Raw genomic sequence first — 27760 nt, forward strand, 5'->3', positions numbered from 1 at the left:
GGCTGGGATTTAGTGACTTTAACGAGGGGGGATTAAAAGCAGTGACAGTCTACAGGCTTCTATTCCCACGTGTTCACACAACATTCTACCAACGCAGCAGAGGCGTGAAAGCAGCAGGCTATGATAAGTCAGCAGGACACAACAATATCCTTGGGATAGATGTCTCTGATAAAACACAGATAACATGTCGGTGTTGAATATATGCGAGCACTGTGCTCTATTTTTGATTTGGTAGAGCAATGGTTTTGGCAAAAGTTTCCAGGAGTCCTAGAGGAGAACCAGGGGACATGAGCGAATTTAATGAGTGAATTATATGGATGAATGTTATACATCGGTGTATCCCAAGCTCACTAACAAGCAATGTCTATTTGGGGCATCTCATTTTAGGCTGCATGTCTACGAGCAGCAGCAACAGCTAATTTTTATGTGACAATTGCATACATTTTAGAGGCCTCTAATATTCTGGTTTTCTCCAAACAGAAGCTGTCTGTTCTTGTTGGTTTTTAGCCATGCTAGTAGAAGGCCTCTAGAGATGGCAACATCAGCCATCAGTTTTCCAGTTGTTCCAGTAAATTGGTCCACTACTTTGTACCAAACTTGGGGACTTGTCACCCTGTTGACTAAAACAGTGGAGGAGAAATCTTTCCAGAGCTTTCTGATGAGACAGATTTTACGATATGGAAACAGAGACAGAAAAGCCCATTTGTTGGAGAGCAGATGGGCTGGACACGTTGCTGGTGATGACGTATTGTCTTTTTCTCCGGATCGTGTCATGCACCCACATCCTTCTTGCTCTACAGCTGTCAGATTGGTGACAGAATTGGTGACAGTGTGGACATTACCATTATTAAACTCATCCATACAAAGTATGAGGTGCAAGAATTTTCCATTTGACGCTCACAGTGAAAAAACAATGTCAAGCATGTAGATACAAGAAGATACTAGGAATTGTCGAGATATTGTTCTCAAAACCAGCGTGCGAAGAGAAACTAAAGGAGAAATTGTCAGAAAGATGGCATTGTTGTCTCTTCCTCCTGTAGGATTGATCATCCTCTTCTACGATGACAGGCTTTTTGTCCCCACCTTCAAAAGTGACCATTCAGAACATGTATGAACACGTTTGCCACAGGATCTGGTAACACTTTGTATGAACAAGTTCATTTGAAATATAGCCCAGTAAAAAAATGGCAGCTAAATGCCAACATCAGAATGGCAACATGTTCTCAATGATAATTTGCAGTCATGTTTTATCATGTTTACTGTCTTGATTTAGTTTATTAACTTCCAACCATTTGCTAATTAGCACTAAGCACATAGTACAGCAGGCAAGCATGTGTTGCGTGTTTCACAGCTGTTGAGATCTCTGAATATTTGTCAGGTTTTGCAGGCATTAATACAGGAAAAGAAAAATATTAAAAATCCATTACAGCTTTAGGTAGTACCATGAAATCTGAACCAAAAAACTTTTTGGAGACTCAATCATCCCACAGGTGCTACCACAAACTGAACAAACACCTTTTCATCATCAAAATGTTTTGCAACAGTGGTAGAAACCATAACCCTGGACACCTGTGGAGAAAACATTCAGGCAAAGTTTTCAGTGCACAGCAGAGGCTTATGGACTCTATCAGACAGCCATTAAGAGTAAGTCTGCTTTTTTCCCTCACCGCCTGTCTGGATGGGTAATAAACATGAAAAAGATCCTGAAATGTAAATTGAAGAGAGAATGGGATTGATTAAGGTGGAATATTGAGTGTCATTATTCACTCCCCATCTTGGCCAATAGCCTTGGTGTTCTTCTAAAACATGCCATCTCCTCCCCTGGCAATGCATCACATATTATCACCGACAACCTTGGGTGTGTTGTGTTTATTCATCTCTGAAACGACCCTCGCCCACCGTGTCCTCTCCACCAGCCTCTTGTCCAGACTCAGTACCCCTTGAAAGGAACACCCTTGAAGGAAGGCAGAGGTGGAGGGAAAGGATGCCATGAATTAAACTGTGAACAGAACATCTTCAAATGCTGTGCTGTGCAGTTAGTGTCTTGCTTTCCAGTAGGACTTTATTAACTTGATCTACAACATAATGCTTTTGGCATAAGGACATGACAAGTGAGCGTTTTTGGGGTTTTGCAAAGAAATCTTTTTGTATGTGATTTGTCCTACAGTCTGTCTCTGACAGCTTGCATGACAAATTCTGTCTTTTTATTTTCTCGCACAGATCTTACACACTTGCTATTCACACATGCACACTGTTTTTGTAAGACAAAGTCCATCTGCAATTCCTGAGGAGGTTTTCTGCTGAAATGTCAGCCAGTGCGCTGAAAGGATCTGATAGCTTTTTGATGTTGCACATTCAGTCAGGCGGAAGAAGAAGAGAGACAGGCTTGATAGGCATCAGGTGTAATTTCGGTAACTGCTTTGGCAGCCGATGACTCACCATTCAGAAAACGCAGGCTGAGCACCTACCGAGAAAGACATCGGCTCAAACCAGATGAGCTGCCTGAGACAAAAACATCCCCTGACCTTTGTGTATGAAGATCATTGAAGCTGATCAGCTCCTTCAACTTCTCAAGAAGAAACAACACAGGGGCCTCAAGGTGAAGAGATGTCAGATGTTGTTATAGTTCAGTTACATAATCATAATTTTGATGCCATGATGTAGTCAGAAGCAGGACCATGAAGATAATACAGTCTCTTATAATTTGATTGAACAATACAAGATTTCACCTTTAGCACTGGTCATAAAAATGACCAAGCTATAAAACTACATTTTAAATTTCAGAAGATATTTTCTGGATGTTTCATTTGGATGGTGACAAGCGTCTTCCCTCTAAAACAGAATGACATTTGTCACTTGTTTTTTATTTGAGTTTCATTGTTTCTTAGCTGCTCCAGTTGATTTAATGAGATTCAGACAGAGCTGAGGTAATGACTAGATGCACAGATGCAATCAGAATTATGATTTGCACGTTCGGACAAAGTTGGGGTGAGTATTTTCCACTCTGGGCCAGTTGGTATTTCCAACAGTAAAAATCATCATGCATTGTGTGTTGTTTATGGATTATGTTTTTTAGAAACAAATTGTTGCCCGTCATTGCTTTAAACATGTTTGAGTCCAGGCTGGATCGGAACCATTGATTTAAGATAGTGGGAGGAATTGGGGATGCACCGATGGAAAATGGTCTGGATCAGCCCAGGCAGAGATCTTATTAAGTTAATCAGGTATTGGCCATAATGTTTCACACATTAAATGCAGCTTTTATCGTACAGCATCATGGACAGACATTATGGTACCTTCCATATAAAACATTGAGTTTCTTGTAATGAGGTACACAGATATTAAATTTGGAACACTATCTCCTAGAAATTACATTTCTGCACAACTACTGTAATTTGCAACAGCAAATCTACTCAGCATTATTAAACCCCTTTGTGGTTATGTGTGGGCACCTGCAGCAATTGGTTAAAGTCAGGGAAAGATTGTGGTCTTTGTTTAATACAAAAACAGTGCAATGACTTAAATGTGATATGTGATTATGAACATTTAACTGAAACCACAATCTCTCCTCAACCACAAGTGTTTTTGTGGCCTAAACCTAACCACAGAGAGGAATCAGGATGTAAACTTTGGATGAGTATGCAATCCTATCTTCAAATTCGCTGAGATATCTGCAGAGACAATGTTGGATTGGTGCATCTCTTGGACGAATAGTAATAAAACAACGTGCATGCTAAGGAAATGGAGAAAACTGTGCAGCCTCACCTCATCTCACTTTTATACAGTTTCACCACCCTCCTGCTCTACCTAGAGTTTAGATTGGTTACTGCCTTTGTTGCTCCATTGCATCCAAATTTGGATTTCTTTGCTGTTTCTTTTTTCCACACAAACTCTGGCATAAATCAAAAGTGATAAAACATCAAGGTTGGTACACAGAAAGGCACATATTCACATTCTCCAGATTTCAGAGGGCCTGCTCTAATCAGCTGATCTTTAAATGTGCTGTACTAATTCACTCTGTCTTAACAGGCAATAAGGAGTATTTAATGACTAAAATATCTTTGGATGTGGTCTGAATTAGTTATTTGTGTGTAAGTCCTTGGCAGGGTATGATCTCCCCTTTTACCAATAATGCATACACTCTGCGACTTGCATAATTGATTGAGTTTTAAAGGGCCTGAATGATGAAAATTTCGCAGTAAATCACACAAGCGTTCAGTGGGTCAGAGCTGTCACTGTTGGTATATCCACACACACTCAGCCAGCACTTTACCTTACGACCAGACAAATCAGACTGAGAACTACTTGAACTCTTGCCAAGGCAGTAAAATATGGGCCACAAATGTTGTCCCTGTCATGACCTACTGGCACGTCTCCTGGCATTGTGATTCTCTGGACTGTCTCCTGTCAAGATTTATTTGATCTTTATGGCACCTCTCACAGTTTATATACTGTAGCCTAAGATAAAGCAGCTCTGGAGCTTTTTATTTAAAGTACATACTGGAGATGGAGCCAGTTGCATCAGGTGTTCATGAGATTAAATGTATTCTGGTTCTAACACAAGTAGTAACTAAGTGGAAATTTATACATTGAATGAAATATGGTCAAAACAATGCTGTTTAAAAACAAAGAAAGTAAAGTCTGTAAAGATTTAATATTGCACAACACAAGTACTGTTTTGGGTTGATGCTGTTTTAGCATATCTGGATATTTCCTACTATTAACTACTATTAACTCCTAATCCCCATTCAGAACAATTCTAGGGCTAAAACACAGGTTTTATCCACTTGAGTTGGGGTAATATGTTTTGGTGGCAGCCTGGAAAAGAATTATATGTGACGCAGAAGTTGAGCCAGACTCAACATTGGAGGGTGCGGTGGCCAATCAGACGATCTGACCGGTCAAACTCCACAATCAATGTGACATGTCACAGTTCACAGACTAAACTATAATACTTACCCTATTGTTGTTGTGTCACTTTGTTTAGTTCATTTACAGTGTGTGCTGCAAAATAGTAACACAAAAAAAGTAGTTTTGTTTGGTTTGTATCTGATGCTTTGAGAGAGTGAGCATCGTTCGGTTGAGAGACGTAGACAGTGAAGGGGGCACCAGTATAATAAAGGAATATAATAAAGAGTTATTTTCTGATTGCTTCAGAGCAGTTAAAATATCAAAAATATACACCACACCACTGCACAACTCTGCGGCAATTTTCTACCACGCCTGAATTGGTGTGAAAACAATCAGTCTTAACAAGCAAAAACATTTTTAATGGTAACACTCATTTTACTAAATTGCTGATTTTGACTCTAGTTAACAGTAACTGGGAGCTTGTCTTGATTTACAAATAGATTTACAAATGGCTGAAGCCCAATCCTGTATTTCACTGTTAAAATTGTGTTAAACGAGACTGACTCTCACATCTCTAATATTTGTTGTTTTCAGTATTATCTATTTTGAAATGCAGTGTTCTTGTTGGATGTTCTACATGCTTTTGGCTCTTGCCATTTAATGTAACCCCATTGATCTAGCTGAAAGCCAAGCAAATCCAAAGCCCCCTGTCGCTGCTCTGTTACACTGAGTCTTTTTAGTCTTAATCTCACCAATAGGCAAACAGCCACCCATAAGCGGACTGGATTTCACAGGTCTTACACCATCCAAAACTGTAAATTCATCACATCGCTTTTTACTGTAAAGCCGGTGCTGTCATATTGTTTACCTGCTGTTGTTTCTTTCCTCGTCCTCCACAAACCTCCAGCCTCTGGGGAATTATTTTATGTCCATAGGCTGGCGCTATGTGCTCTCCCAAGGGATGTGTGCACCTGCTGTCACTGTATCACTAAGGCTGAGATGGAGACAGTGCTGGGGACACAGGTGAAGAAGCTATTCATACATTAACAGATGAAAGCTCCTGCTGCTATTCAACACCTCGCACACTGACAGGTCTGCTTTCATCTGTCAAGGTTCAAGGCGAGGACGGAGCTGTTTTACGTCACTTTGCACTTAAGACTACCCGGACTTCATTCAAAGAAGACCTGTCCCCCTCACGCTCCATCATCCCCTGTACACCTCACGTCCTCTCCTCACGCACATGCTTACACACACACACACCTCCTTCTACTTTCTCTTTTCGGGCGCTCACCTTTGTCTTACTCCATGCATAATTCTTTTAGGGTGGCTGTTTTTTCTCCTTCCCTCCTGTTGTGAGAGAGCGCTCCTTTTTTTTCTCTTTGACTTCACTGTGTCCAGAGAGGCAGTCCCAAGAGCTTTCTTTATGTTTCTTACCAGCACAGATATAAAAGTTGTAAGAGGAGGGTTTCTGTGCGTGTGCGGGGGGTTGTGTATTCAGGCTTTTGCGCGAGTATCTTCATGAATATCATGAACACACAGTTAGAGAAGATGGATGAACATGCGAGTCCGGACATTGCGGGATTTATAAATATATATGTGTGTATATATGTGTAAGTAAATAATACATCAATAATACATTTTTGGAGAATATTTTGTCAACAGAACTTGAAGTCACACAGTGTGTGTGTGTGTGTGTGTGTGTTCATTGTTATGGAGAGGGTGCACATGGGTGTGCTGCTGCGGCTGCTGCTGCGGCGGTGCATTTTTCCGTGTTTGTCTGTTCGACAGAAGGGTTATTGAGAGGAAAAAAAAGACAGACAGCAAGCAAGGAGGTGAATTGTAATTAAAATTTTCAGTCTCGTTAAGTCCGTGACAGCTAGCAATCGATGGCAAGGATCTGCTCCCAATACTAACGAGCCCAAAGATCATTTGGATTTTAGGTGGAATAGGACCAGTAAGGGGAAATTAAGATATTTACGGCCGCAATTAATCAGGCTGTAGAAGTTGTAGAAAGATTTCAAAGAAGTACAGTACTGCTGGAATCACATGGTTTTAAACTCTTTGAGAATATACCTCAGCGATGCATTTTCTAAAGCACTAATTAGTGAGTAAGAGCTCCCTGGAGCTATCAACTGTCTCACCCCATCATCTCTATTTACTCTGGTAGAAATCATGCTATCGTATGTAAAGGCTACAGGTGAAATGCTCATCCTGATCTATGCTGGTTCCACAGGGATGAAAACAACCATTTCGCCGTATTCCATTATATAAAGCTCTAATGAGGAAATATGAGCTCCCTTGTGCTTCAATCCAGAGCACCCAATTATCTTCACTTACTGTGGTACAGGCCGATGCACCCAGGGTAATGGCATTACAATAGCTCTCCCCAAAGGTGCCCTGCATAATGTGAAAGGCTGTGACACAGATCAATACATTACAAGTGCCTTAACTCTATTCAGAGCGAAATTTCAGCCTTGAACAAATTGGTTTTATTCCTGCCTTGGTTCTTCAAACAAAACAAAAAAAAATCTCATACTGATAAAACATCTCACAAAACGTTATAAATTTGTGTTCAGCTGGCGACGGTGCCATGTTGATATTCTGAACGGCATCCTGCCACCTGCCCCAGGCTTGTTAACAAGGTGCCTGTGGCAATGATTGCCTGGCCATCAAACTCCCCGCTGATAAGTTCCTCTGGGAGAGAGAGGAGCTCTGTCATTGAATTCACCCTGATCGCCTCCTCATGCTGTACATTCGAGATAACGCGCAGCCAGACCCAGCCTCACATCCTCCATAATGGCCTCTTTGACGTCAATATATAACTTATTCTGTAAAAATCTGTCTAACAATTTGCCGCCAGTCTCATGTAACCACTGAATATATCCTGTTTGCCGTATTTTATGATTTGATGACTAGATTTATACACACAATTATGGTGTTGTAGCCTGTCGTCAAGATGGTAGCCGGCGAGACACCTGTCACTTCCAATGTAGCAAGGCCGAGGAAGGAGATTGGCTGATTGATTGAAGCCTGAGAGAGCACACAGGGTGAGGGACGCAGTGACAGGCCAGTGATTGACACAGATGAGAGAGAGGAAACGAGGATAGGAGTGAACAGTGGAGAGGACAGGATAGTAAAACAATAGCGAGTTAAAAAGAAGGGATAGAAAGAGATTTAGGGAGATAGATCGGGCGAGGAAGAGACAGGTGGTGAGTGGGAGAGGTGGCAAAAGAGAACACAGAAGAGGGGGAGGAGTGGATAATCTTTTTATTTTTTTATTTATTTTTTTCCACTGTTCGTCAAAAAGGGTTTCTGCTTAGAGACAGAGAGACTGAGAGAGGTAGCTGAGGATGCTGAAGAGAAGATGAGAAAGAGGAAGAGGGTGGAAAGTATTCCAGGAGGAACATCCCAACTTCAGTCATGCCCCAGTGAATGTGCTGACAGGGTCTGCCTGCGCCACAGCGGAGCAAATGTCATACACCCAGATGAACCGCACCATGCTGCACAGGACAAGATGAAACTGCCACTACTTAACCCATAACATAGAATTTTCCCAAAATATACAAACATTAAATACAGTTTTACAGAGATTTGTCCACATTTGTCATTAAAAAAGGACACTAGTAGCTGTAAAACCTGTAGAAACAAATGTATTACGCCTTCTGTGGCTGCGATGGAGGTTTGTAAAGAAAATAACCCTGCTGACGTCAATGAAAGATACTTTCTACTTCCTAACTTGCTTGACCCATAATGGCATAAAACAATTGCATATATCAGTATGTGCTGCTGCGTTTTTTACCATTTCTTTTTTTAGAATTCTGTCTCTTGGGATTTTCTGAACATGCCTGTCTCTTTCTGCACACATGCTAACAATGAAAAGCATTTTATATTAATGCAGTCTGGAAAAAAAGTCAAACCATTGACTTGCTGTGTGGGCTGATGTTACTGAACCACCAGTAATGTGTGCCCGCTCTTATCTTCACACAAGCACAATGGTTGATATCTGACATTTTGATATGGTGTAGGATTTCCGTACTCAGATGCACGAGAGCTGAGGAACCTTTTTTTTTTTACATCGCTCAAGGCACTATGTACAACAAAGTGCATGTGCATCTAACGGCTTGCATCTGTACTGACATTCTAACTGACTGATCAAAGCACAGTATTAATTAAGCTATTTAATCACACATCAAAGTGATATGAAGCTAGTTTAATATCGTCGCTTTTGTACTGTAGCCAGAAATCCTTGACAGTCGTTACTAAATGCTTACAGCGTTTTTTTTTTTTCATATTCTGATCCTATATTTTCCCATGTAGAATAGCATGATGATAACTTTGTTGCCGTCTATCTAATAAATGTGAGAAAAAACACATGGGTCATTATGAAGGTATGAATGGAGCTATGTTCTGAGCCTAAAAAGCCCTCTGTGCTTATGAAAATGTGATTGCTACTGTCTTAAAAGGTCTGTCCTTCCTGCTTGTCTGCGTATTCTCCTACCTGTCTATGCTGCTCCACTTTTAATTAACGCAGTGCAATGATTAAAGTTTTAACTTAATTATCTTTATCTCTTCTCTCAGGGCGTTCAAGTCTCCGTGGGAAACTGAATGAGACGCCTCGCAAGAGGAGTGGGGAAAAAAAAACAGCAGAGAGAGTCTTGGTGAGATAGAGGAAGATATTAGGCAGCGTGGAAAAAAAAACAAAAAAAACAGAGGGAGACAGAGTGACTGACACCTGCCCTCCAGCTCAGTGTGAAGGGCAAAGAATGGCAGAGTGAGAGGAGGGGCATGAAAAGAGGGAAAACAGAAGAGAGAATGAAGACAACCGGAAAACAAGGCCTGCCTCACAGCAAACCTCGATCAAATTAGGACATCTCACCACAAGACAAGATGATTACAAGAAATCTGCTCCTATTGGTTTTCCTGTACCTGTGGGAGGGGCTTTTAGGAGGTGCCTCGGCCAGTAAAATTGTCCGGAGGAGGGGAGTGGGAGGATCGCATATGGTGAAGCTAGGGGACAGCAGAGCTGTGGACCAATGGGATGGAAGTGTGGACGCGAATGCGATGCCCGTGGTGACTCTTAGGAACCTGATTAGTCATGAGCAGGCGGGTGACACTGGATCTTATTCCAAAATCCTGCAGAATCATGCTTTTAAGCCCAAGCGTGAGGTTGACTCTGTCAATAAAAAAGAAGGGACTCCACACATGTTGGCCAATAACAAGGAGTTAAATCAGGATGTGAAGAAAGTTAAGAACAACACCAAGAGTGCTGAGGCTTCTGCTAAGACCGGAAGATCAGAGAAGACATTCACAATCCATCATAAGCAAGATTTACACACCAACAAAACCAGGTTTAAATCGGGCTCTAGATCCAGGAGCCGACCTGATTTGAGTGTCCACTCTACAGGAGTGCCAGGAAAAGGATTCAGCCTAGATTCAAACCGAAAGATGAACCTCACTGGTAGTTATGGGGTTCTGAAGCTGCTGTCAAAAGACAACCTAGTCAGAATCGTCAATTCCCAAATGCAGAGCGTTCCCAGCCTGAGCTTTCCGAGCAAGGGCAGCCGGAGCAGGAAGAGAGATTTGATTGACGTTAATCACGGACAGTTAGAGGCTCAGAAAATGCCGAGACAAGATACAGCTGTCACTCAGTTTCACTCTGGATTCGATAATCAGACTGCATTACCTTATGTAAGCCCAGTCACCACTCCAGATCTTAATCAAGACCTCAGCACCAACACTCGTAATAATCCGCTAAGTGAGGTCAACCCTGCTTTAAGTAAAGCACAGGGTAACTTGGGAATACAGTATTCAGATAGTGGCGATAGCAGGACCAAACACCTCGTCCGCTTACTGTCAACACCTCGCAACGAGGTCAGTCTCAGCCCCGAGAAGGAAATAATAATCAGCCAAACAGAACCACCATTTACATCGACAAAACATTTCCCACTTTATGTTCCCTCTGAAACAAATGATTCTCCACCGTCTGTGCTGACAATGCAACCCCTGGGAGTAAGGCTGGGGAACAGAGCAGCAGATTCCCATAGAGACCCATTAACGGAGTCAGTTCACACTGCTCAAATAGAATTCAGCACAGCTCAGTACCCTGCAGATGAAGACAACAAACTTGTCAACAGCAGTCATGTCCTGAGGCTCCACCCGGCTCCCGAATGGAGCCACGGTACGAAAGATGCTGGGATGCAAGCTGTCGATCCAGAAAATGGGAAGGGCCTAGTGTTTGAAGAAGCAGAGTCAGAGGTGGAAGAGGAGCCGCGTGAGCGTATGGAAAGGAAGGGGTCGCGCTCTCGCAGCAGGAGGAGCTGGATCTGGAACCAGTTCTTTGTGATTGAAGAGTATGCCGGGCCTGAACCCGTGCTCATCGGACGGGTAAGGGAAAAGAAAAACTTCATTCATCATTTAGAAGGGCTGTGAACTATTTTATGAATGTTTTATGAATATTTAAGACACTGTTACAAGTCTCTTACATGGCTTATTTAACCTCAGGTGCTCCTCTCAGGTACACACCTTATACAAGAAGTGGTTAGCATAATTTAACCCGAGAGTCACGCTTCGAGTCATTTTGTGCATTGTTATAAACCTGCAATTGGAATTGATTTACATTGCCCCAGTGTGATGTGATGCCTTCCAGGTAGCCGTAAAAGCTTCAATGAATCAATGGTTTATTGAGGCGCAACAAAAGTCCCAGATCCTGTCTGCCCAAGGGGCTAGTCATGATCACTACCAATCCGCACCCACCATTGGGAATTGACATATCCAGGAGAATTAATAGCTTTACTTTTTCCTTCCACCATTGATCCTCACCCAAAGGCAGAAAGCAAGAGTAGTCCGAGTGTTCCCTCATTTCCCTGTAGGTCAAAACTGTCAGCTCTCCTCCCTCATGGTCAGAGGTCTGCAAGGTCCCGCTAATGCTATTTCATTCAGACTGATTTACACTTGGCTTGACAGGATTTATCACTGCGTTCTGCCTCAGCACAACACACACAGGGCTGTAGTCCTATTGCACTGCTCTGTAATTTATTAGAATCATTGACTGGGCATGTCTCACCCCCAGTACACACTCCCCCCTCCTCTGACAGAGTGAGCAGATGAGTGTGGAGGAGGTCACGTGGACTGGACAGAAGGTGTCTTGGAGCCCCGCACTGTAATGGCTGTGCTCTCAGTCCTCAGCATGCGCCAACTGTCTCAGTACCCAGCTGCGGTAGATGAGCTAATTTATAAGCCTGTGTGGCCAGTTTGCTGAGCAAATGAATAGTAATGATTCCTGTGTGACTGCTGCAGGCTGTTGGAAGCCACAGAGTATAAAAGTTGGTGTGTGTATGTGTGAGTGCTTGAAGTTGGAGCTGGTGGTTAAGAGCTTCAGCTCAGTAGGAGGTGTCTCCACTCGATACACAAAAAAGACCCAAATTGCTTTGTGTGTTTAGATTTTAATATTCTGGTGCACACAGATGGGCAGGACCATGCAGTCTTCATGCACAAAGTGCGCCCATGATTAGCCAACACTTAATTTGTCTGTTTCTGCCCTCGCACTATGACTGATGATGGTCTGAACTTATTGCTAGGAAGCACTGTTATCCGCCACGGAGAAGACGCTAGAGCTAACGGTCCAGCTTACAGATGGCACTGTGTGTAAAGCCATTAGTGCCAATCTGCTGTGTCAAGCAGGTATTTATGCCAGCACATTGTATGGCACTCAAGGAGGGAACAACGCCAGGATACACACATGCCCATATGAGAGTGCTGACACTTGGAATACACCCAGAATTCTATTGTGGCTGTGTGTTTGTGTGTGTGTGTTGGGCTAGAAATGCGTACGATTAGTACCCTACTGTATTAGACAGTGACGGCGCACATGAATAATGCTCTTATAGATCTTAATACGCTTATGAATTTTTAATCTCCTGCTCTGCTTCAGTGTAGCCCGACACTATAGGTAGAGAGATCAATGCGGACACACTGCCTTGTTTTTCCCCTATCCGGGACCTGATTGTGCTTTAATGGAGAGAGCTGTGATGGAGAGTGTGAAGAAATCGACTGTACAGGCCAGAACGGCTCCAACTGCCGGATCCAACACCAAATCCAAGCTCAATCAACTGCAAACAGTGTTGGCTATGACTCACAGCCCTCTCCTCCAGTCGACCACGTTAGGCGCACACCCTGCGTTCATCCGAAGGTGTGATTCTGTATTTAATTGTGGGCTTACTTTAAAAAATCCGCCCTCCAGCACTGATTCATGCTGTTTTTCTCTGTGATCTTGGACAGTTTAGTCTGGATAAATCTCTAAAGCTGGAAACAAAAGCCAGGACTCCAATCTGTCATGTCAATGGAAGAGACAAAGGCTCTGCAGCTAAACTGATAATGAATTAGTGGCCAACTTTGGGTACATCGCTGAGGGTAACTTTGAATGGATTTTTATAAGCACTTTCTCTGATTTCACATTGTTAGAAAGCACAATAAAAAAAAACCCAATTCATTGGGTATTAAATCTAAAAGAAGCAGACAGTGAGTCACCAGCTGTCCGTTGGCTATTGTTGGAGCGGCCTTTGAGATGTCTTAATACTGTCAAAGAACTGGATTTTTGTTTACTGTGGTATCTTATTTGTGGAGAGTTGTTCAGGTTCACAAGAGTTACCAAAAGGAGCATGAAAAAAATTCCGAGTAGTGAATTGTCTGACTCAGTTTTCTGCTCTCTATCAACACACTCTCTATTTCTCCCTCGCGCACACACACATACACATTCCAAGACACACACACACACACACACAAACACAGACTCGCAACCGATGCTGTGTTACTATATTTTCTCACGCTGGAGTGTCTCTGCCCCATGATAATTGTGAATTTAATTGATGCTGTCACACGGTCTGTAATGGGGTTTCAAGTGATTGCAGAGGCAGTGTGAAAGAAACACAGATTTTTCTTGAGGAGAAAAGGCGCCTCAGCAGAGCTGGGATTAAGAAAAAAAAAACACTTTCTGATTAGCTTTTCTTCCATCCTCGCTCTCCTCTTGAAATGCAAACTCCCTAACACCTCATGTGGGGAGAAAACGTGACAAATATAGTTTCTTCCTCTGTGAGTTAATTCCAGTGTCTCCATCGTGCCCTGTTTCACCTTTCTACCGGATGAAGTGTGTGAGCTACCTGGCAAGTCGACGAACATATTTAATTCAATGCAACAGGAAATGGACCTAGGCTATCATCATCATTAGCATATCATTAGCATCAGTACGGGCACCCATAATTCATAGTTGGTGAAATATGGCTATATTACACAATTAACATTATTGTCTTTGCAACACATGGCACGCATTACAGCACAGTATGCATATAAAACATGCAGACAATCAATCACTGTGAATCGGTGATTAAATGCTTTCAGAGTGTGGCACAAACATACACTTAGCTCTTCTTCTTCTTCTTCTTATGTTGAATCATTCATTAACATTCACTGCTGAAAATCGCTCCGCAAAATGCAGTTTAAAAATTCCTCCCGCCCGAGGGCATCCGAAGATATATAAATAACACGGATATTGACCGTCCTGTTATTGATAACTCCTGCGCCTCTGCGCCGCACCTCTGGGTGCAACGTGCGTACACATGATAGTGCCAAAGCACTCGTGGGATGTTGGTTGTGTGATGCAAGGACGTGAAGGAGGCTGTCGCAGGAAGTTAAGAGCTGGCGTTTGAGGCTGTGTACGTGTGTGTGCACATAATGTTTTTCCTCTGATGCTCACTCTAGCAAAGCTCTTTCATCATTAGCTACAAGCCAGTGGTAGAAAGTAACAAAGTACATTTACTCAAATGCAATTTTGATGGAAAGTGCTTTTTGGCAATGATTTCTGTTTTAGGCTACTTGATTCTTCAACTTTGCAATAATATTTTACCCTTCAGTTCACATTTCTCAGCTATAGTTATTAGTTCAGTCAGACAACTCCTTGGAATGATTATAGCAGCGGCAGACTAGAGATAGTTCGCCGTTTAGGCTTTAACCTCGTCAGTCCTCGCAGATATGTATACATAGAGCTATTGAGGAGTGATGAGCAAATGATCTTGAAAAGCCTGCAGGTGGGTGGTGGGGTGAAAGAAAAGGCGGTGATGTTGATGCAGGGCAGTGTGATGGCATAGTCAGAACAGAAGGATAGATGGGAACTTTTGGGAAATAGCCAAATTGGAAGAGTGTGTTTGGATTTGGATGATTGTGGAGTGTGAGGCATGTGTGTATATATGCAGTGCAGCTTGTGTTGTCTGCCTGAAGTAACTTGCAGGCCTTGCTTCATTTTTCCTCAACTTTGACCTCTTCAACATTGAAATTCTGCTTAAATGTGGAAACATCTGAAATAATAATCAAATAATAACATATATATGAGATCACACTCTGAAAAGAGTAATTTCTGCATATTGATTTCTTTTAGTTTAATGAGGCAGACTTCAAGAAGAAACCCTGAAGTCATCAGGCTTGGGTTTGACATATTGAATTTTGGGTCATGGAGTTGAAGACGTGGCTGCAGGGGTCTAACCAAATGTGCTATCCAGTTGCATTATGGGAAATGTAGTATAGGCTATCCTATGTTTTTAGAGCTTCATTCATACTAAAAGTCAAAAATATCTCCACCATTGCAAGTCCCAACTTTATGAACTGAGCACCCCTTTAAAGTCATGAATATGATATTACAGCTGCTAATTCTTCTACTTCTCTTAGTTAACTATAGGACACTCATTGGGTGCAATTTGTGCCCTTATGTATGTGTCCGGTGATGCTTTAATCTGCAAGAGCAGAGCATTTGGGAGAGAAAACATGCTTGTGTTGGGGAAAAAGTATAGCTTCTGCAATATATCCCCAAGCACCTCTGCAGATGAATTTCTGTAGCTGTTGATGTGCCCAGTTTTCTGCCCCCAGACAGTTATCAATAAATGTTTAATTTAGATATTGATCAATTTTGAATTACACGTTGCAGTTGATATGAATAGTTAAGTTTATGTGAATACTTATTTCACTTCTGCCGTAAGCACATGCTTTGAATTTCTCCCCCTGACCTGAATGGAGGCTGACATGAACCCACATTTTAGAGAACACATAAAGAGTGAATCCACAATCCAAAACACACATCAACAACACAGAAAACTTGTAACTCAGATTCAAAGTCACAAATAACGCTGCTCAGATGAAAGGATCCCTTTATGCAACTGGAAGGAGGACGAGAGAGGCATGGAGTCACACAAACATAAAAATATAAAAACAAGATGAGTGTGTGATGGTGCCAATAGGAGGGCCAACACTAACTGTAAACACAAGCACCTACTGACAAGGAAGTCATCAATAATCATAAAAAAAAGTCTCTTCGCAAACAGCTCTGTGTTTTTGCATGCTTCCACCCTTACTCTCCCTGTAGAAATCATTTAGCCTCCGGGTCCAAACGCAGCAGGGGTGAGACAGCAATTAGAGAGTGACTACCGGTGTTTGAGGGAGGGAGGAGTGGGGGAGATAACAAGACAGAGGAGATCGAGATTACCATGCAGGACGAAGAAGGGATGATGCAGAAAAAAAGGGGGTGAAACTGGACAGAGAACAGAGAGAGCTTAAAAAAGAAAGGGGATGTATAGTACAGTAAGGGCAGCTATAATGGCATGCACATATACAGAGTGGAGGAAAAAAAGTGGAGGAAAGGTTAATGGCTTACAACTTGCAGAGGGGAAAGACGTGTGAGCCAGTTTAAGGCAACAACCGGGGAGGGGAAGGAGTGAGAGATCACACACACATTTCTAAAGCTGACCTCACAGCCCGTCGAGGCCTGGAGCGAGCAGGAGAAAGACAGGGCATCAGAGCAGAGACGAGCCGGGTTTACACAGAGGGGAAATACAAGAGAGAAGGAAAGACAGTTAGAGAATGGAAAAAGCAGTTAAATACCATTTTATTGCAAGCCCCTGTGGAGGCCGTATTCAAATGTGCCTCTGTGCTGAGTGGGTGCAGGATCACATAGAGAAAATAATAGACGGGATGACTGAGGGAACAAGGCTACGAGGGGGAAAGAAGAGCAAGAAAAGTGGAGAAACTGTGGAGTCTATTAAAGATGAAATTCAAAGGAAACACAGCCTGCCTTTCTTTCCTTTGCTTCCAATCTCCTTTCTCCCTTTATAGCCTGTGTTTCATCTCGGGATAATGTCGAACAAATCAGCAAAGTGAGCATCTGAATTTAAAGCATCGTTCCCTCATGAGAATGGCAGTATTTTATTCCTCAGAGTACATGAACCGCTTAGAATACATCTACACCATTTTGAACTTAATCTAAAAATGCATTTGTAGATAATATGGGTTAGTGTGCGTGTAACCTTAACGACCTAAGGTAATGTAATAACATCAAATAAGACACAAATTGGGAATTGGAACTGGTTTATGGCTTGAGGGTAACCCTTCAAGGTTAGCCGTGTCAATGATGAGAAATGTAGTGTGTGTTCTAGCCCGGGTGTAGTAATGTGACATAGGGAATATGTGAAGTGAAGAGGCTGTGCCAGAGTTGAATTCATGATTATGCATTGCCCAGTGTGAGCTCTGTGACCGTGACCTTGAGCTAATATTTATGCGCTGGCCTGGACCGTGCACTCCGCCTTCCCTACGTGGCCCTGAAGGAGCCCGTGAGTCAGGGAGCAGAGGGCATACCGAGAGGGGAGGCTAAAGAATAAGGGTCACATGACAGAGAGTAAGAGGAATGAATGCGAGAGCTGAAAGGTGACATAACTCACCCTCAGGCAGCCATGGTGGAAAAGATTAATGCAGCTAATCATAAGATTTTAGTCAGTTCATCATTACTGTTGATTCCAGCGTTACTGTATAAATAAGCTACCTCTTAGGAGTTTTGTGTCGTTTAATATTCATAACTTGACACAAACCTTCTGCAGCAGAGTTAAATGAGGATCTTTTTTGTTTTAGTTTTTGAACCAGTCTCAGCTTCAATATTCCCCACATTATCAATACCAAAATATTTAATCATTTGCCACGAATGGAGTATTCCCATGTTAACATTAATGCTGGGGTAAATTGGCTCGTTGGGTAAGCTTCTGATCTTTCAGCTTTAGTTTTCTTGGACTAAATTCCAGCTGGAAAAGCAGCAAATCAAATCTAAATATGGTTAAAAAAATACACACAGGACATGGCTGTGTTCCTGAAGCCACATAAACATGCTATTAGCTGTAATACTTGTATTCTGATTCAAGTTCATTTCATTAGAGTATTGTATCAGTATCAAAGGATTCTCAGTCTCTCTCAGCATACTTAAATACAGTGTAGAGACCACATTTACAGGGCAATACAGATACGAACAGCTAAACAAAGATAACATGCTACTGAAATCTAATCAGACTTCAGTTTTGTTGAGTTACAGTTGAATTGAACCAGCTTGTGTCAGCCAGACTACAACCTGTGATGTGCTACACTGTGGTACTGAGATGTTGTAATGTCAGTTGTAGGGAACACCTAAAATCTTTAAAACAGTTAAACATGAAGTCCAACCAAGTGGCTGTGAAATTAAGCCAATGCAGGAGTACCAAAAAGTGCAGTTCCTCAAAAAGCCACTTGAGGCCGGATACAGAACGAGTCAATTTCCATAAGAACTTATTAAAATGTAAAGCAAAGCAGAAATAAACATGCATCCTGGTAGCCTGTAGCCTGGTACAAAAACATTTTTGGTTTCTATAGCTAATTTCCCCATTCATGGCACCAGGTACAGGGTAATTTTTCTATTTTTTATTTAAATTGGCTGCTTTTATTGACAGGTAGGGGCACTATCTCAGGGTCATAGGTAGCTTGTTTGAGCAACCATGCTTTATTTATCCTTCCTCAGTTCCCACAGTCCATGTCTTTACAACTCTTCAGAGACCTGTGGGTCAGAAACCGTAACAGAGACTACTTTTATTTATGCAGTCTGTGGGTTCAAGGCTTGTTGTGATTGTCATGCTAACACGCTCATGTTTAGCAGACATGACATTACTATGTTTATTATGTTTACAATGTTAGTCTAACCTGTAGTAATTTGCTAACTCAATGAAAGGCAATGTCAGCTGGAAAAATTTAGCTTTTCTTTTTTTTTTTTTTTACATTTTGTTATTTTTAGCTACTGTGGTTATCAACTTCAAAGCTGGATTAGGTTGCTTGAATTTTATTTATCTGCCAGTGTATTAAAATAATTCCACTTTTTTGAAATAAGAAAAAATATCTAGGCTTGAGAAAAGTGAGACAGCTGATAAATGATAAAACACTAATTATAACTGCTGTATTTAAAAACAAGGAGATCAAATTACTTAAATATAAGATTATTATTCTAGTCTCTAAATATTGGCTTTCCAAGTCTGGATTTTGGGCCTAAAACCTTTTAGATTTGGGAGCCATTTGTGGTAACTACCAGGCCATCATATCGACTAACATGTGATGAGGTGGCTGTGTCCTAATGTTGTCAATCAGTGGGTCCAGATTGAAATAGCTCCTCATCTGCGGAATGGATTGAACTAATGGGTTTGGTACATCTGTAACATTTTCATTTATGCTAAAGTATACTTGGTGGAATCGGACAAAATTGAATTTAGATATTCATGTTCCATCACCAAAATGTCTAAATTACATGAGTATTTTTCTTAGTTTTTTAAAGGTAGTCCTTAATTCTCTACATAGTTTTGTCTGTGCCTGGCTCCTGTGATATCATGTGATATTCTTGTTATTTTATTGGGTATTTTATTAGTTATTGTTGAAAGGAATATAAATTATTTGAGGCACTATTGTTATCAATAGAATGTGACAGGTTGAAGAGAAACATTATGTAAACAAAAATCTCAAAGCTTGTAATTCAATATTTTGTTCCAAGATAAAGTTGAGAATATGCGGTCATGCAAGCCTAAGAATGAAACATTGAAATAAGGTGTTTTTGTCTTCAAATTTTCAGAACTCAATAAGTGTCAAAGCATATTAGATGTCCTGTACCTAACACAGTATGTTCCTTGTATCTTGCTAAAAAATATCTCCAAATAAGATAAAATTGCTAATTAGGTCAAGGCATACTTGAATGAAGTCACAGTGTGACAACAGTGTTGTACTGTGAACACAAGTTCACTAAGTTCCAACTAGATTTATCTGAATGTTAGGTGTTTTTCTGGTATCTGCGAGGACGGCTGTGTCTCGGAAGGTCGAGTGTTTCAGAAGGTTGGTGGTTTGATTGGTTAATCCTTGGACAAAATACCGATCTCACAAACTGCTTCCAATGGCTGTGCCATCAGTGTGTGTGGATGTGTGAATATAAGATAGTGTAAAGCACTTAAAGTGTTCGATAGACTAAAAAGGAGTTATATAAGAGCAGTCCTTAAATGCTCCACTATGATCAGCAGCTAGTCTGTCTGTCTACTGTTTAGTGCTATGCAGGTAGCGCGCACTGGGTTTAAGAGAGCTCCTTTGTTGAAAACAGCTGCCTGCTGAGGCTGAAAACAGGGTTGATGAAAGCAACGAGAGTGAACCAAACAGTAAAGGCTTCAAAACCAAAATAATGAGCAGCAAGAAGCTGAAGTACTCCGTAAAACTGAGTAAATTCATTCATTGTTAATACATAAATATGAATTAGAGCAGCTTTAAGTTTTCTGGCACTGCAAGAAGAACATCAATATCATGTCTTTGAACACTTATTCATGGTCGAATGTGGGCAGCTTTTTGTGTCCAGTGAGCAGTGAAGGACATTCAAGAGACAGAAGAGGCTCAGAGAGGAGATGCACGACGAGGACAGGTCAGAAGAAGAAGAAGACGACGAGCAGGAGCCCAGGGGAGGGCAGAGAGAATGGGTGGCGGGTGGCACCTGAAGGGAGGTGGGTGACAGAAGTGTAGTAGGAGTAGTAGGAGAAAGAGATTGGGAGAGAAATGAATCTTCTCTTTAGCTTGCTGACAGATGCTGATTTGGATTTTAATGAGAGGCATTCAGCACAAACACATGAGCTGCTGAGATGAAAACTATGATCAGAGTATTGAGAAAACATATAGTATATACAATATATACTGTACACTCCAAAGATCCTATTTAATAATATATTAAAAGTGTGTATATAAGTGACTGTTTGTGTAGCACTGACATCTAAGTTTTAGACAGCCTCAGTCAATTATAACTCCTTTTTACAAACTCAGTACTAATAAGAGCAGTTGTGTCGTTAGGCCTGCTTAAAATATTCTTAAGCCCCACCCCTAAATAGTTTGGTGTTGTTTTATTTAAAACATTTTTATTTTTTTACAAAAAAATGCAGACAAATTCAATATAAAGCAGCCAGCATATCAGTTTAAATAAATAATGTAAAAGAACGCTGCTACTTAGCCAGCTGGTTATTCTGAAATGCACTGTGAAGGTCCTGGTTGTTCATAGAGTTCAGTGTGTGCTCTCTTTACCATTTATCTTTGGGATGACTTCCTTCTGGACCATCAGCTGATGCACACTGTGCAACAGGAGCTGAGCTCATTCACGAATGATTATCATCAGTGGATATTAATAATAATAATAACAATAATTACACCAATAATAATCACTCCACCACCCCTATTGGCCTGTAGGAGTCAGGGCAGTGGAGCACAGTGAGTGAGAGGGGAGAGAGCTCTACTGGAAAGGTGAGTGTAAAGGATTTCACAGAATAGAGTCATTTGTGATGCAGACAGTCTTGGAATTTTATGGAACTCAATTTGAATATGAAACATTTCAGTCAAGGTGCACCATATAAGACTTATTTACTTATAAGACTTATTTATTACTTTTATATATATAATATATATATATATACTATATAATATATCTATATATATTATATATATTATATCTATCTATATATATATATATATAATATTACACTAATAAATCATTTCTCAGTCTTTGCTAGCTGTTTGTGAATTTTTGTCCTGGCACGCTACGTTCACTCACATCCTGTGCATCTCCTTGGGCCCCCCCGGTCCTTACTACCTAGTGACGCCTCTGAATAACACCCCCCCGGTCCTTACTACCTAGTGACGCCTCTGAATAACAGTAATGAAAAAGACAATAAGCGGTGCTTTGCTCTTTCATTCACACACACATAAACACACAGACTTTTGGCTTTTTATGGTAAAAGCCATTCCTCCTGGCAGTCGCACGCAGTGGCATATATGTGGGCGATTTGCCCTTTAAATGTACAGCAGTGAGTTAAGCCTCCAGTGGCCTTTTCCAAACTCGTCTCCCTCGGCTAAAAATATCATTCCAAGTGTACACCACCAGAGTGGAGCAATGAAGCAATAAAACACAAAAACAATCACCCGACGAGCTGCCACACAGACACACAAACACGCACACACGCACTCCCTCATACATCAGCTGATTATCATAATCAAAAGTGGGATTTGCATACTCTGAGGCTAAAAGCACAGTTTTGTCCTGAATAATGTATTGCGGAGGAAGGGAACAGTGACGAGATGCATTGAACAGCTTATGGTGCTAAAGGAAAAGTCTAATAATGATGAATAATGAATGTTCTGTTAGGAAGTGTATGAGTGGGAGGAAGTGTGTGTGAGTGTGACTGAGAGAGATTTGTATGTGTGTGTTGAAGTCGAGGCCACACAGTGTGCCCTCCAGAGACAGACTGAATTAGATCAAACGAGAACGGGGCAACATGTCCACACCACAACTGAATTAAAGAGGCAGTCGACGCCAACTAAACTTCAATGCTGAATCAATTGTGAATCAATGCAAACAATTAACTCCTGCTCCTCATGTCGAATTTATACCTTGTCTCGCTATAAGACAAGCAGACAGGCAGCTAAAAGATAGTGTTTTCAATACCAACTGACATTTTACTATGAGCGCAGAGCCCCCCCACACACACATAGACTCGCTGCGAGAATGGGTTTGATTGAAAGTTCAGATGGAATTTAAAACTTGTCACAGTACAAAGGTCTGTCTTCTGAAGTTACAAGTGCTCCTCGGAGGCCTGCTCGTTTCAGTCTGTTTCTGTGGGGGTTTATGTTCCAGTGCCTCTGCATAATGCCGTTATTTTGTGATGTGTGTCTGCACTGATTGGAAAGGAGAGCCTAGCAGTCGAATGAGAGCACATGTTGATCTATGTGTGTGTTACACCTGTGAGCAACTCTATTTGCACATTTTTATGATTGTGGTTTATATTTTATGTGCTTTTAATGCTTTGTTTTAGCCTACTAGGGACTATTTTCACATGACAATTATTGTTAAGTTAATAGATAATTGAAACTTGGGTCTTATTTTCATAGTTGGCATACTTTTGAACCATTATGATAACATTACATTCACCAAAATAATCACTACAAGTCTGACACATTCAAAGGACAAGAAACAAGCAGCCTGATTATCAGACAGGATGTAATTTTGTTTGTCAATTTTAGTAATAACTTTTGCTGTTAGTCTTGATTTTTTTTTTCAATTAAGTCTGACTAACCATTGTCGGACTATTATAGTGTGTTTCGAAATCCAAGCAAGGACAATAATGAGCACAATGTTATTGTTATAGGAAATTATGAACTAAAAAACTATGACAATAAGACCCAAATCATGATTTATTTCTTTTGATATAACCTGTAATTTATTAGCTTCCACTGGAGCCCCTTTGAATTTTCAACAATGCCTGGTTATGCGCCAGTCAGATAATTGATTTGTCACATATCAGACTAAAAGGCTTTCTAAACATTAGAAACATATTAGATGTACCAAATACATATAAACATCAGTAGCAATACTGTTATATTGCCTATAGTCACATAAACGTCAGCCCTGATTACGCTTTAAACTGCCAACACTTCTTTGGCAACAATTGTTATTATTTGGTTACAAGAGACATTAACAAAGACATACCTTTGCTATCGACACAGACATAAAGTTATGTGTTCTTGCACGTTATGACTGTTATGATACGGCTTTAATAGGCTGTGTGCGCTCCTGCAGATGGCATCAGTTTTTGGCGGATGATCACTGTCTGCCTGGAAACAGTGACGCTAAATGACTGTCCACCATGTCCACACTTGGAGTTCCAACATTCGGTTGCTGCCAGATTCTGACGGTCTCCGCTGAGGCAACTGTATTGTAAAGTAACACAGCGGCTTTAGTTTTTCTACTTGCAGACTGCTGAGCAAACATGCGTGAACACCAACAAACTCTCTCTCTCTGCCTCTTTCTGGTTCAATAGAAAACCTCTCGTATAGCAGACTGAAATGTTTCACAATACTATGAGCATTTTAACAGCACACTTTCTAAAAGCTTTAGTTTTGTGTGTAAGTCTATAACTTTGTGTGTATAAAGGCACACTTGAATGCCTGAGGTTTTCAGTATGTGAATGTGAGTTTGATTTCATATGTGTGAGGAAAAGTAAAGTTGTCGCTGTGTGATGAAAACCACATTTCAGGAGGATGAAAAAAACTCTTTTTCTCAGAAACTAGCTCACAAAATAAACCTAAAACGAGACACATTCAGTACCAGAAATAAAGTTTTATGTTACACAGCCATCAGTGAACAATTTAACTGGAATCACATGGATTGTGAAAGGAAGTGGATACGCGCGTTTTGGTTGATGGTTTGGTTAATGGTTCTAATGATGTGCAAGGGTTTTCGAGCCTCGACGCTGTCCTACATGTTTCCATGGAGCACATTGGCCTAATCAAAGCAGTTTTTAGTATATTTTGTATTTAGTATTTTAGATTGAAATCAGCATAATCCAGGTTTATGGCTGCCCGATACTGACATGCATGCATCAGTCTGACTCAGTTCAGAGAGATCATGCAGCTTGTCATCTATCTAAAACTCAATGTTATTTATCCAAAGCTATCATCCTTCTGTCTATCCTACATACATGATCTAACAAAACATCTTTTCATTGGTCAATAAGAATCTAAATGCTCACCGTAGACAAAAGACAACATGCACATTTCATATATAAAAGCGAAGATGCGCTGTTTTCATATGTACATGCATGATAATTCTGAATAATGTCCCCATAACTATGCCTTTGTCCACACACTTGTTTGCGTATGTGTGTGCAGGTGTATATGTGTGTGTGCTCTCCTGAGGTCCAGATGGGGATCCATTGCTCTCCAGATGGGAGAGAGAGCTCAGACATCTGATGATGGCAGAGCTGATCACAGTCAGCCCAGAGAGCTGTTGACTTTAATTATTAGTCGCCATGTAGATGTTAGCCTCCGCTTTGTGGTGTGCTCTATTAACCGCTCCACACTTCCTGGCCTGCTTTCAACTGTTTCTTCTCTCTCCAGGTCACAGGCGCTGCTGGCACACACCAGCACACACATAGTACACAGAGCAACACACACATATTCTTAGTCACGCCTTGGCTCCTTGTCCACTCTGTGCAATGGCTGTGCCAAGTGGAGGTGCAGCCAGGGCAAAGGGAGTCATTACACCTCTTTCTTCAAAGTTACCGTGGCCACCACACACACACTCTGTTGGAAAGAGTGTTGTTAAAATGCTCACGTATATGAGACACCTTTACACAAACACACGCACACACAAACTCTTACACATACCCTCAAGCAAAACTAATGATATCTCAGTGGTAGGTAGGCTGGCCACAAGGCACAGTTTCATTTCAAACAGGCTCTCTGAACTCATATGGGCCCTGTCCCAAATTAATTTTGCTGCCGTTTTTCCCCTGATCTGTCCGTTTCTTCAGACATCTCTCTGATTTGGTGGGCCTGCTCCAAATCGATTGGCTGACCCTATCCCCCCTGCCCTGTTTGACACTTCCTAGCTGATATAAAAGAGCTGGCTCAGTCCCAGCCCCTGGCGACACCTCCACCCAGCCCTGTTGTGGAGTTTGTCTGACCGGTGGGGTTTTGCGGTTACCCTAAAGGCATTGGGTTCTTTTAAAGTCGCCACACAGAAGATGAATAACTTCCCCCTCTTTCATGGGCTAGCAGAGGAGATATTCTCACACCTGCCTGTGCGCCCTTGCAAACACTCCCTGTTGTGTTAGGGGAATTGAACCTTGATGCCAATCGCAAGGCTCAGCGGTGCTATTGGCATTTCACGTGATCTGCCAGACGATTTTCCACACTTGGTAATTCTTCCCACTACTGTAACCTCACCTCCCTTTCAGCCTCACATAAGCACATCAACCACACACACAAACATGGATTTGTGGGGGGGAAACATCCACATTCATTAGGCTAATGCACAGCTGTGGAAAAAAACACATTTTCCTGGTGTTTTTATGATTTATTGTGCGGCAGAAATGTGAAATTGTGTATATGGGATATTAGTTATTTAAGTGATTTAGAGGTTGGCAGAGAGTACTTTTCCTCCTCGCTTCGTGATTTATGGTTATTGCAAAAATGTGAAATTGAGTATATGAGTATAAGCATATTACCTTATGATAATATAAGTAATTGAAGAGATTTAGGAGTCTGGGTAGGCTGGGTGTTGCATACACAACTGGCACCAGGGAAAATGGAAATGGCAGCTTATCAAGCTGAAATCACACTCCAAGCTGAGGTGACACATCAGTAAATTTGGCTTTTGTGGCCAGTGGCTTCATATTGTTTGGCTTTTGATATATTTGATGGTATATCAGGGGGATATGAAATGCAGGAGTTATGAGGTGTCACATTATTCAAGTTAAGCGGATGTGAAATATGGTGATAGCCAGTTGTGTTAATATTGTTTGGGTACTTTTGCACACTGACAGGTGGCTGAAAGATACTCCAAAGCTGGGCCACCTCTGTAGCCATAAAATATCCAAAGCCATTATATCTGGATAAGTGCGTTTTCCCTTATTATACTTTCCTATTAATCTTGGAGGAACAGATAAGGGTGAAGGGTCAGCTTTAAATGGATTTGGTTTCCTTAGGCTGGGCTCTCTTGCTCCAGAATGACTCTGAGCTGTGCTTTCAATCAGTGCTGCCACCACTCACTGTGGTAATGATGGCCGGGGCTTCATTAAGAAGCTCGTTAAGTCCCCTCGTTAAGCTGCAGGGCCGTTAAGACTTTGATTGTTAATGGCTCTTCGTTAAAGAGAGTGAGGAACCAGGCTCCCATGGTGGTCCTGACCAGCCGGGTGTTTTGGCCAATTGGCCCCAGTTGGCATCTAGAGAAGATGGAGGATGAGAGCTGGCCTAAGCTCTGTGTAAGTCAAAATGTAAACTTGTTTGACCCTGGCTCCAACAATAAACATTTTGTTATGGTTATAGAATCAAAATCAGGTGGACTGGTGATGGACCAAAGCAAATGGTCGGAAAGAGTTCATACTGAAATATACCATGTGCAAAACAAAGTGTCAAGAGCCAACACTAGCCTCTAATCTGTACATATTACAGTGACAAAACTCAAAATTAAACTAGCAGGCCATCCGAGCTCTTTTTTGCCTCTCTGGTACCTTCAGATGGTCAAGCTCACATTGTTTGGTTCGCCCTGCACTGATTGCACACCATTTCATTCTGTCATTTTGAAATAAAGTGAAACTGAGGCATATAACAGTTTGCCTGAACGGTTGCTACACTGCTTCTGCCAGGTTTGTATATTATACCAGGGCTGCCTGTAGGAGCTGCATGGGGAGGTCATTTGTTTACTTGACTATAACTATAGATGGTGCACTAACACATATTGGAGCTAGGCAGTGAAGTCTGATTGAAGATTGATCCTGAGATCCGCGTGGGTGCAATGTATCAATGCAGCTTGTCTTTGAATTGTTATTTGAATTTACATGGCCGGATCTTAATTGGGTCATAAATATCAAGGCTTGTCACAGTTGTGTTGCGTGGGCTCAGAACAAAAAAGCAGATAAAAAATGGTGTTTACTTCAATACTAATTAATGTTCAGAACATATGGAAAAGGCAGACGATTAAATACTGGGCAGGAATAAATGTCTGGAGTCCAAACTGCAAAGC

The 27760-nt window shown here is 41.4% G+C and overlaps 1 protein-coding gene across 1 annotated transcript in view; it reads left to right on the forward strand.

Moving 5' to 3' along the window:
- cdh24b (cadherin 24, type 2b) overlaps positions 1-27760 on the forward strand; it is a 143810-nt gene that overhangs the window by 35604 nt on the left and 80446 nt on the right. Inside the window, exon 2 of the mRNA XM_027283347.1 lies at positions 9430-11235. Within this exon, the coding sequence (XP_027139148.1) occupies positions 9739-11235 (1497 nt within the window). The 5' untranslated portion in view covers positions 9430-9738. The remainder of the gene's footprint in view (positions 1-9429; positions 11236-27760) is intronic.

Source organism: Larimichthys crocea, chromosome X (genome assembly GCF_000972845.2).
Source record: "Larimichthys crocea isolate SSNF chromosome X, L_crocea_2.0, whole genome shotgun sequence".
Lineage (NCBI taxonomy): Eukaryota > Metazoa > Chordata > Actinopteri > Sciaenidae > Larimichthys > Larimichthys crocea.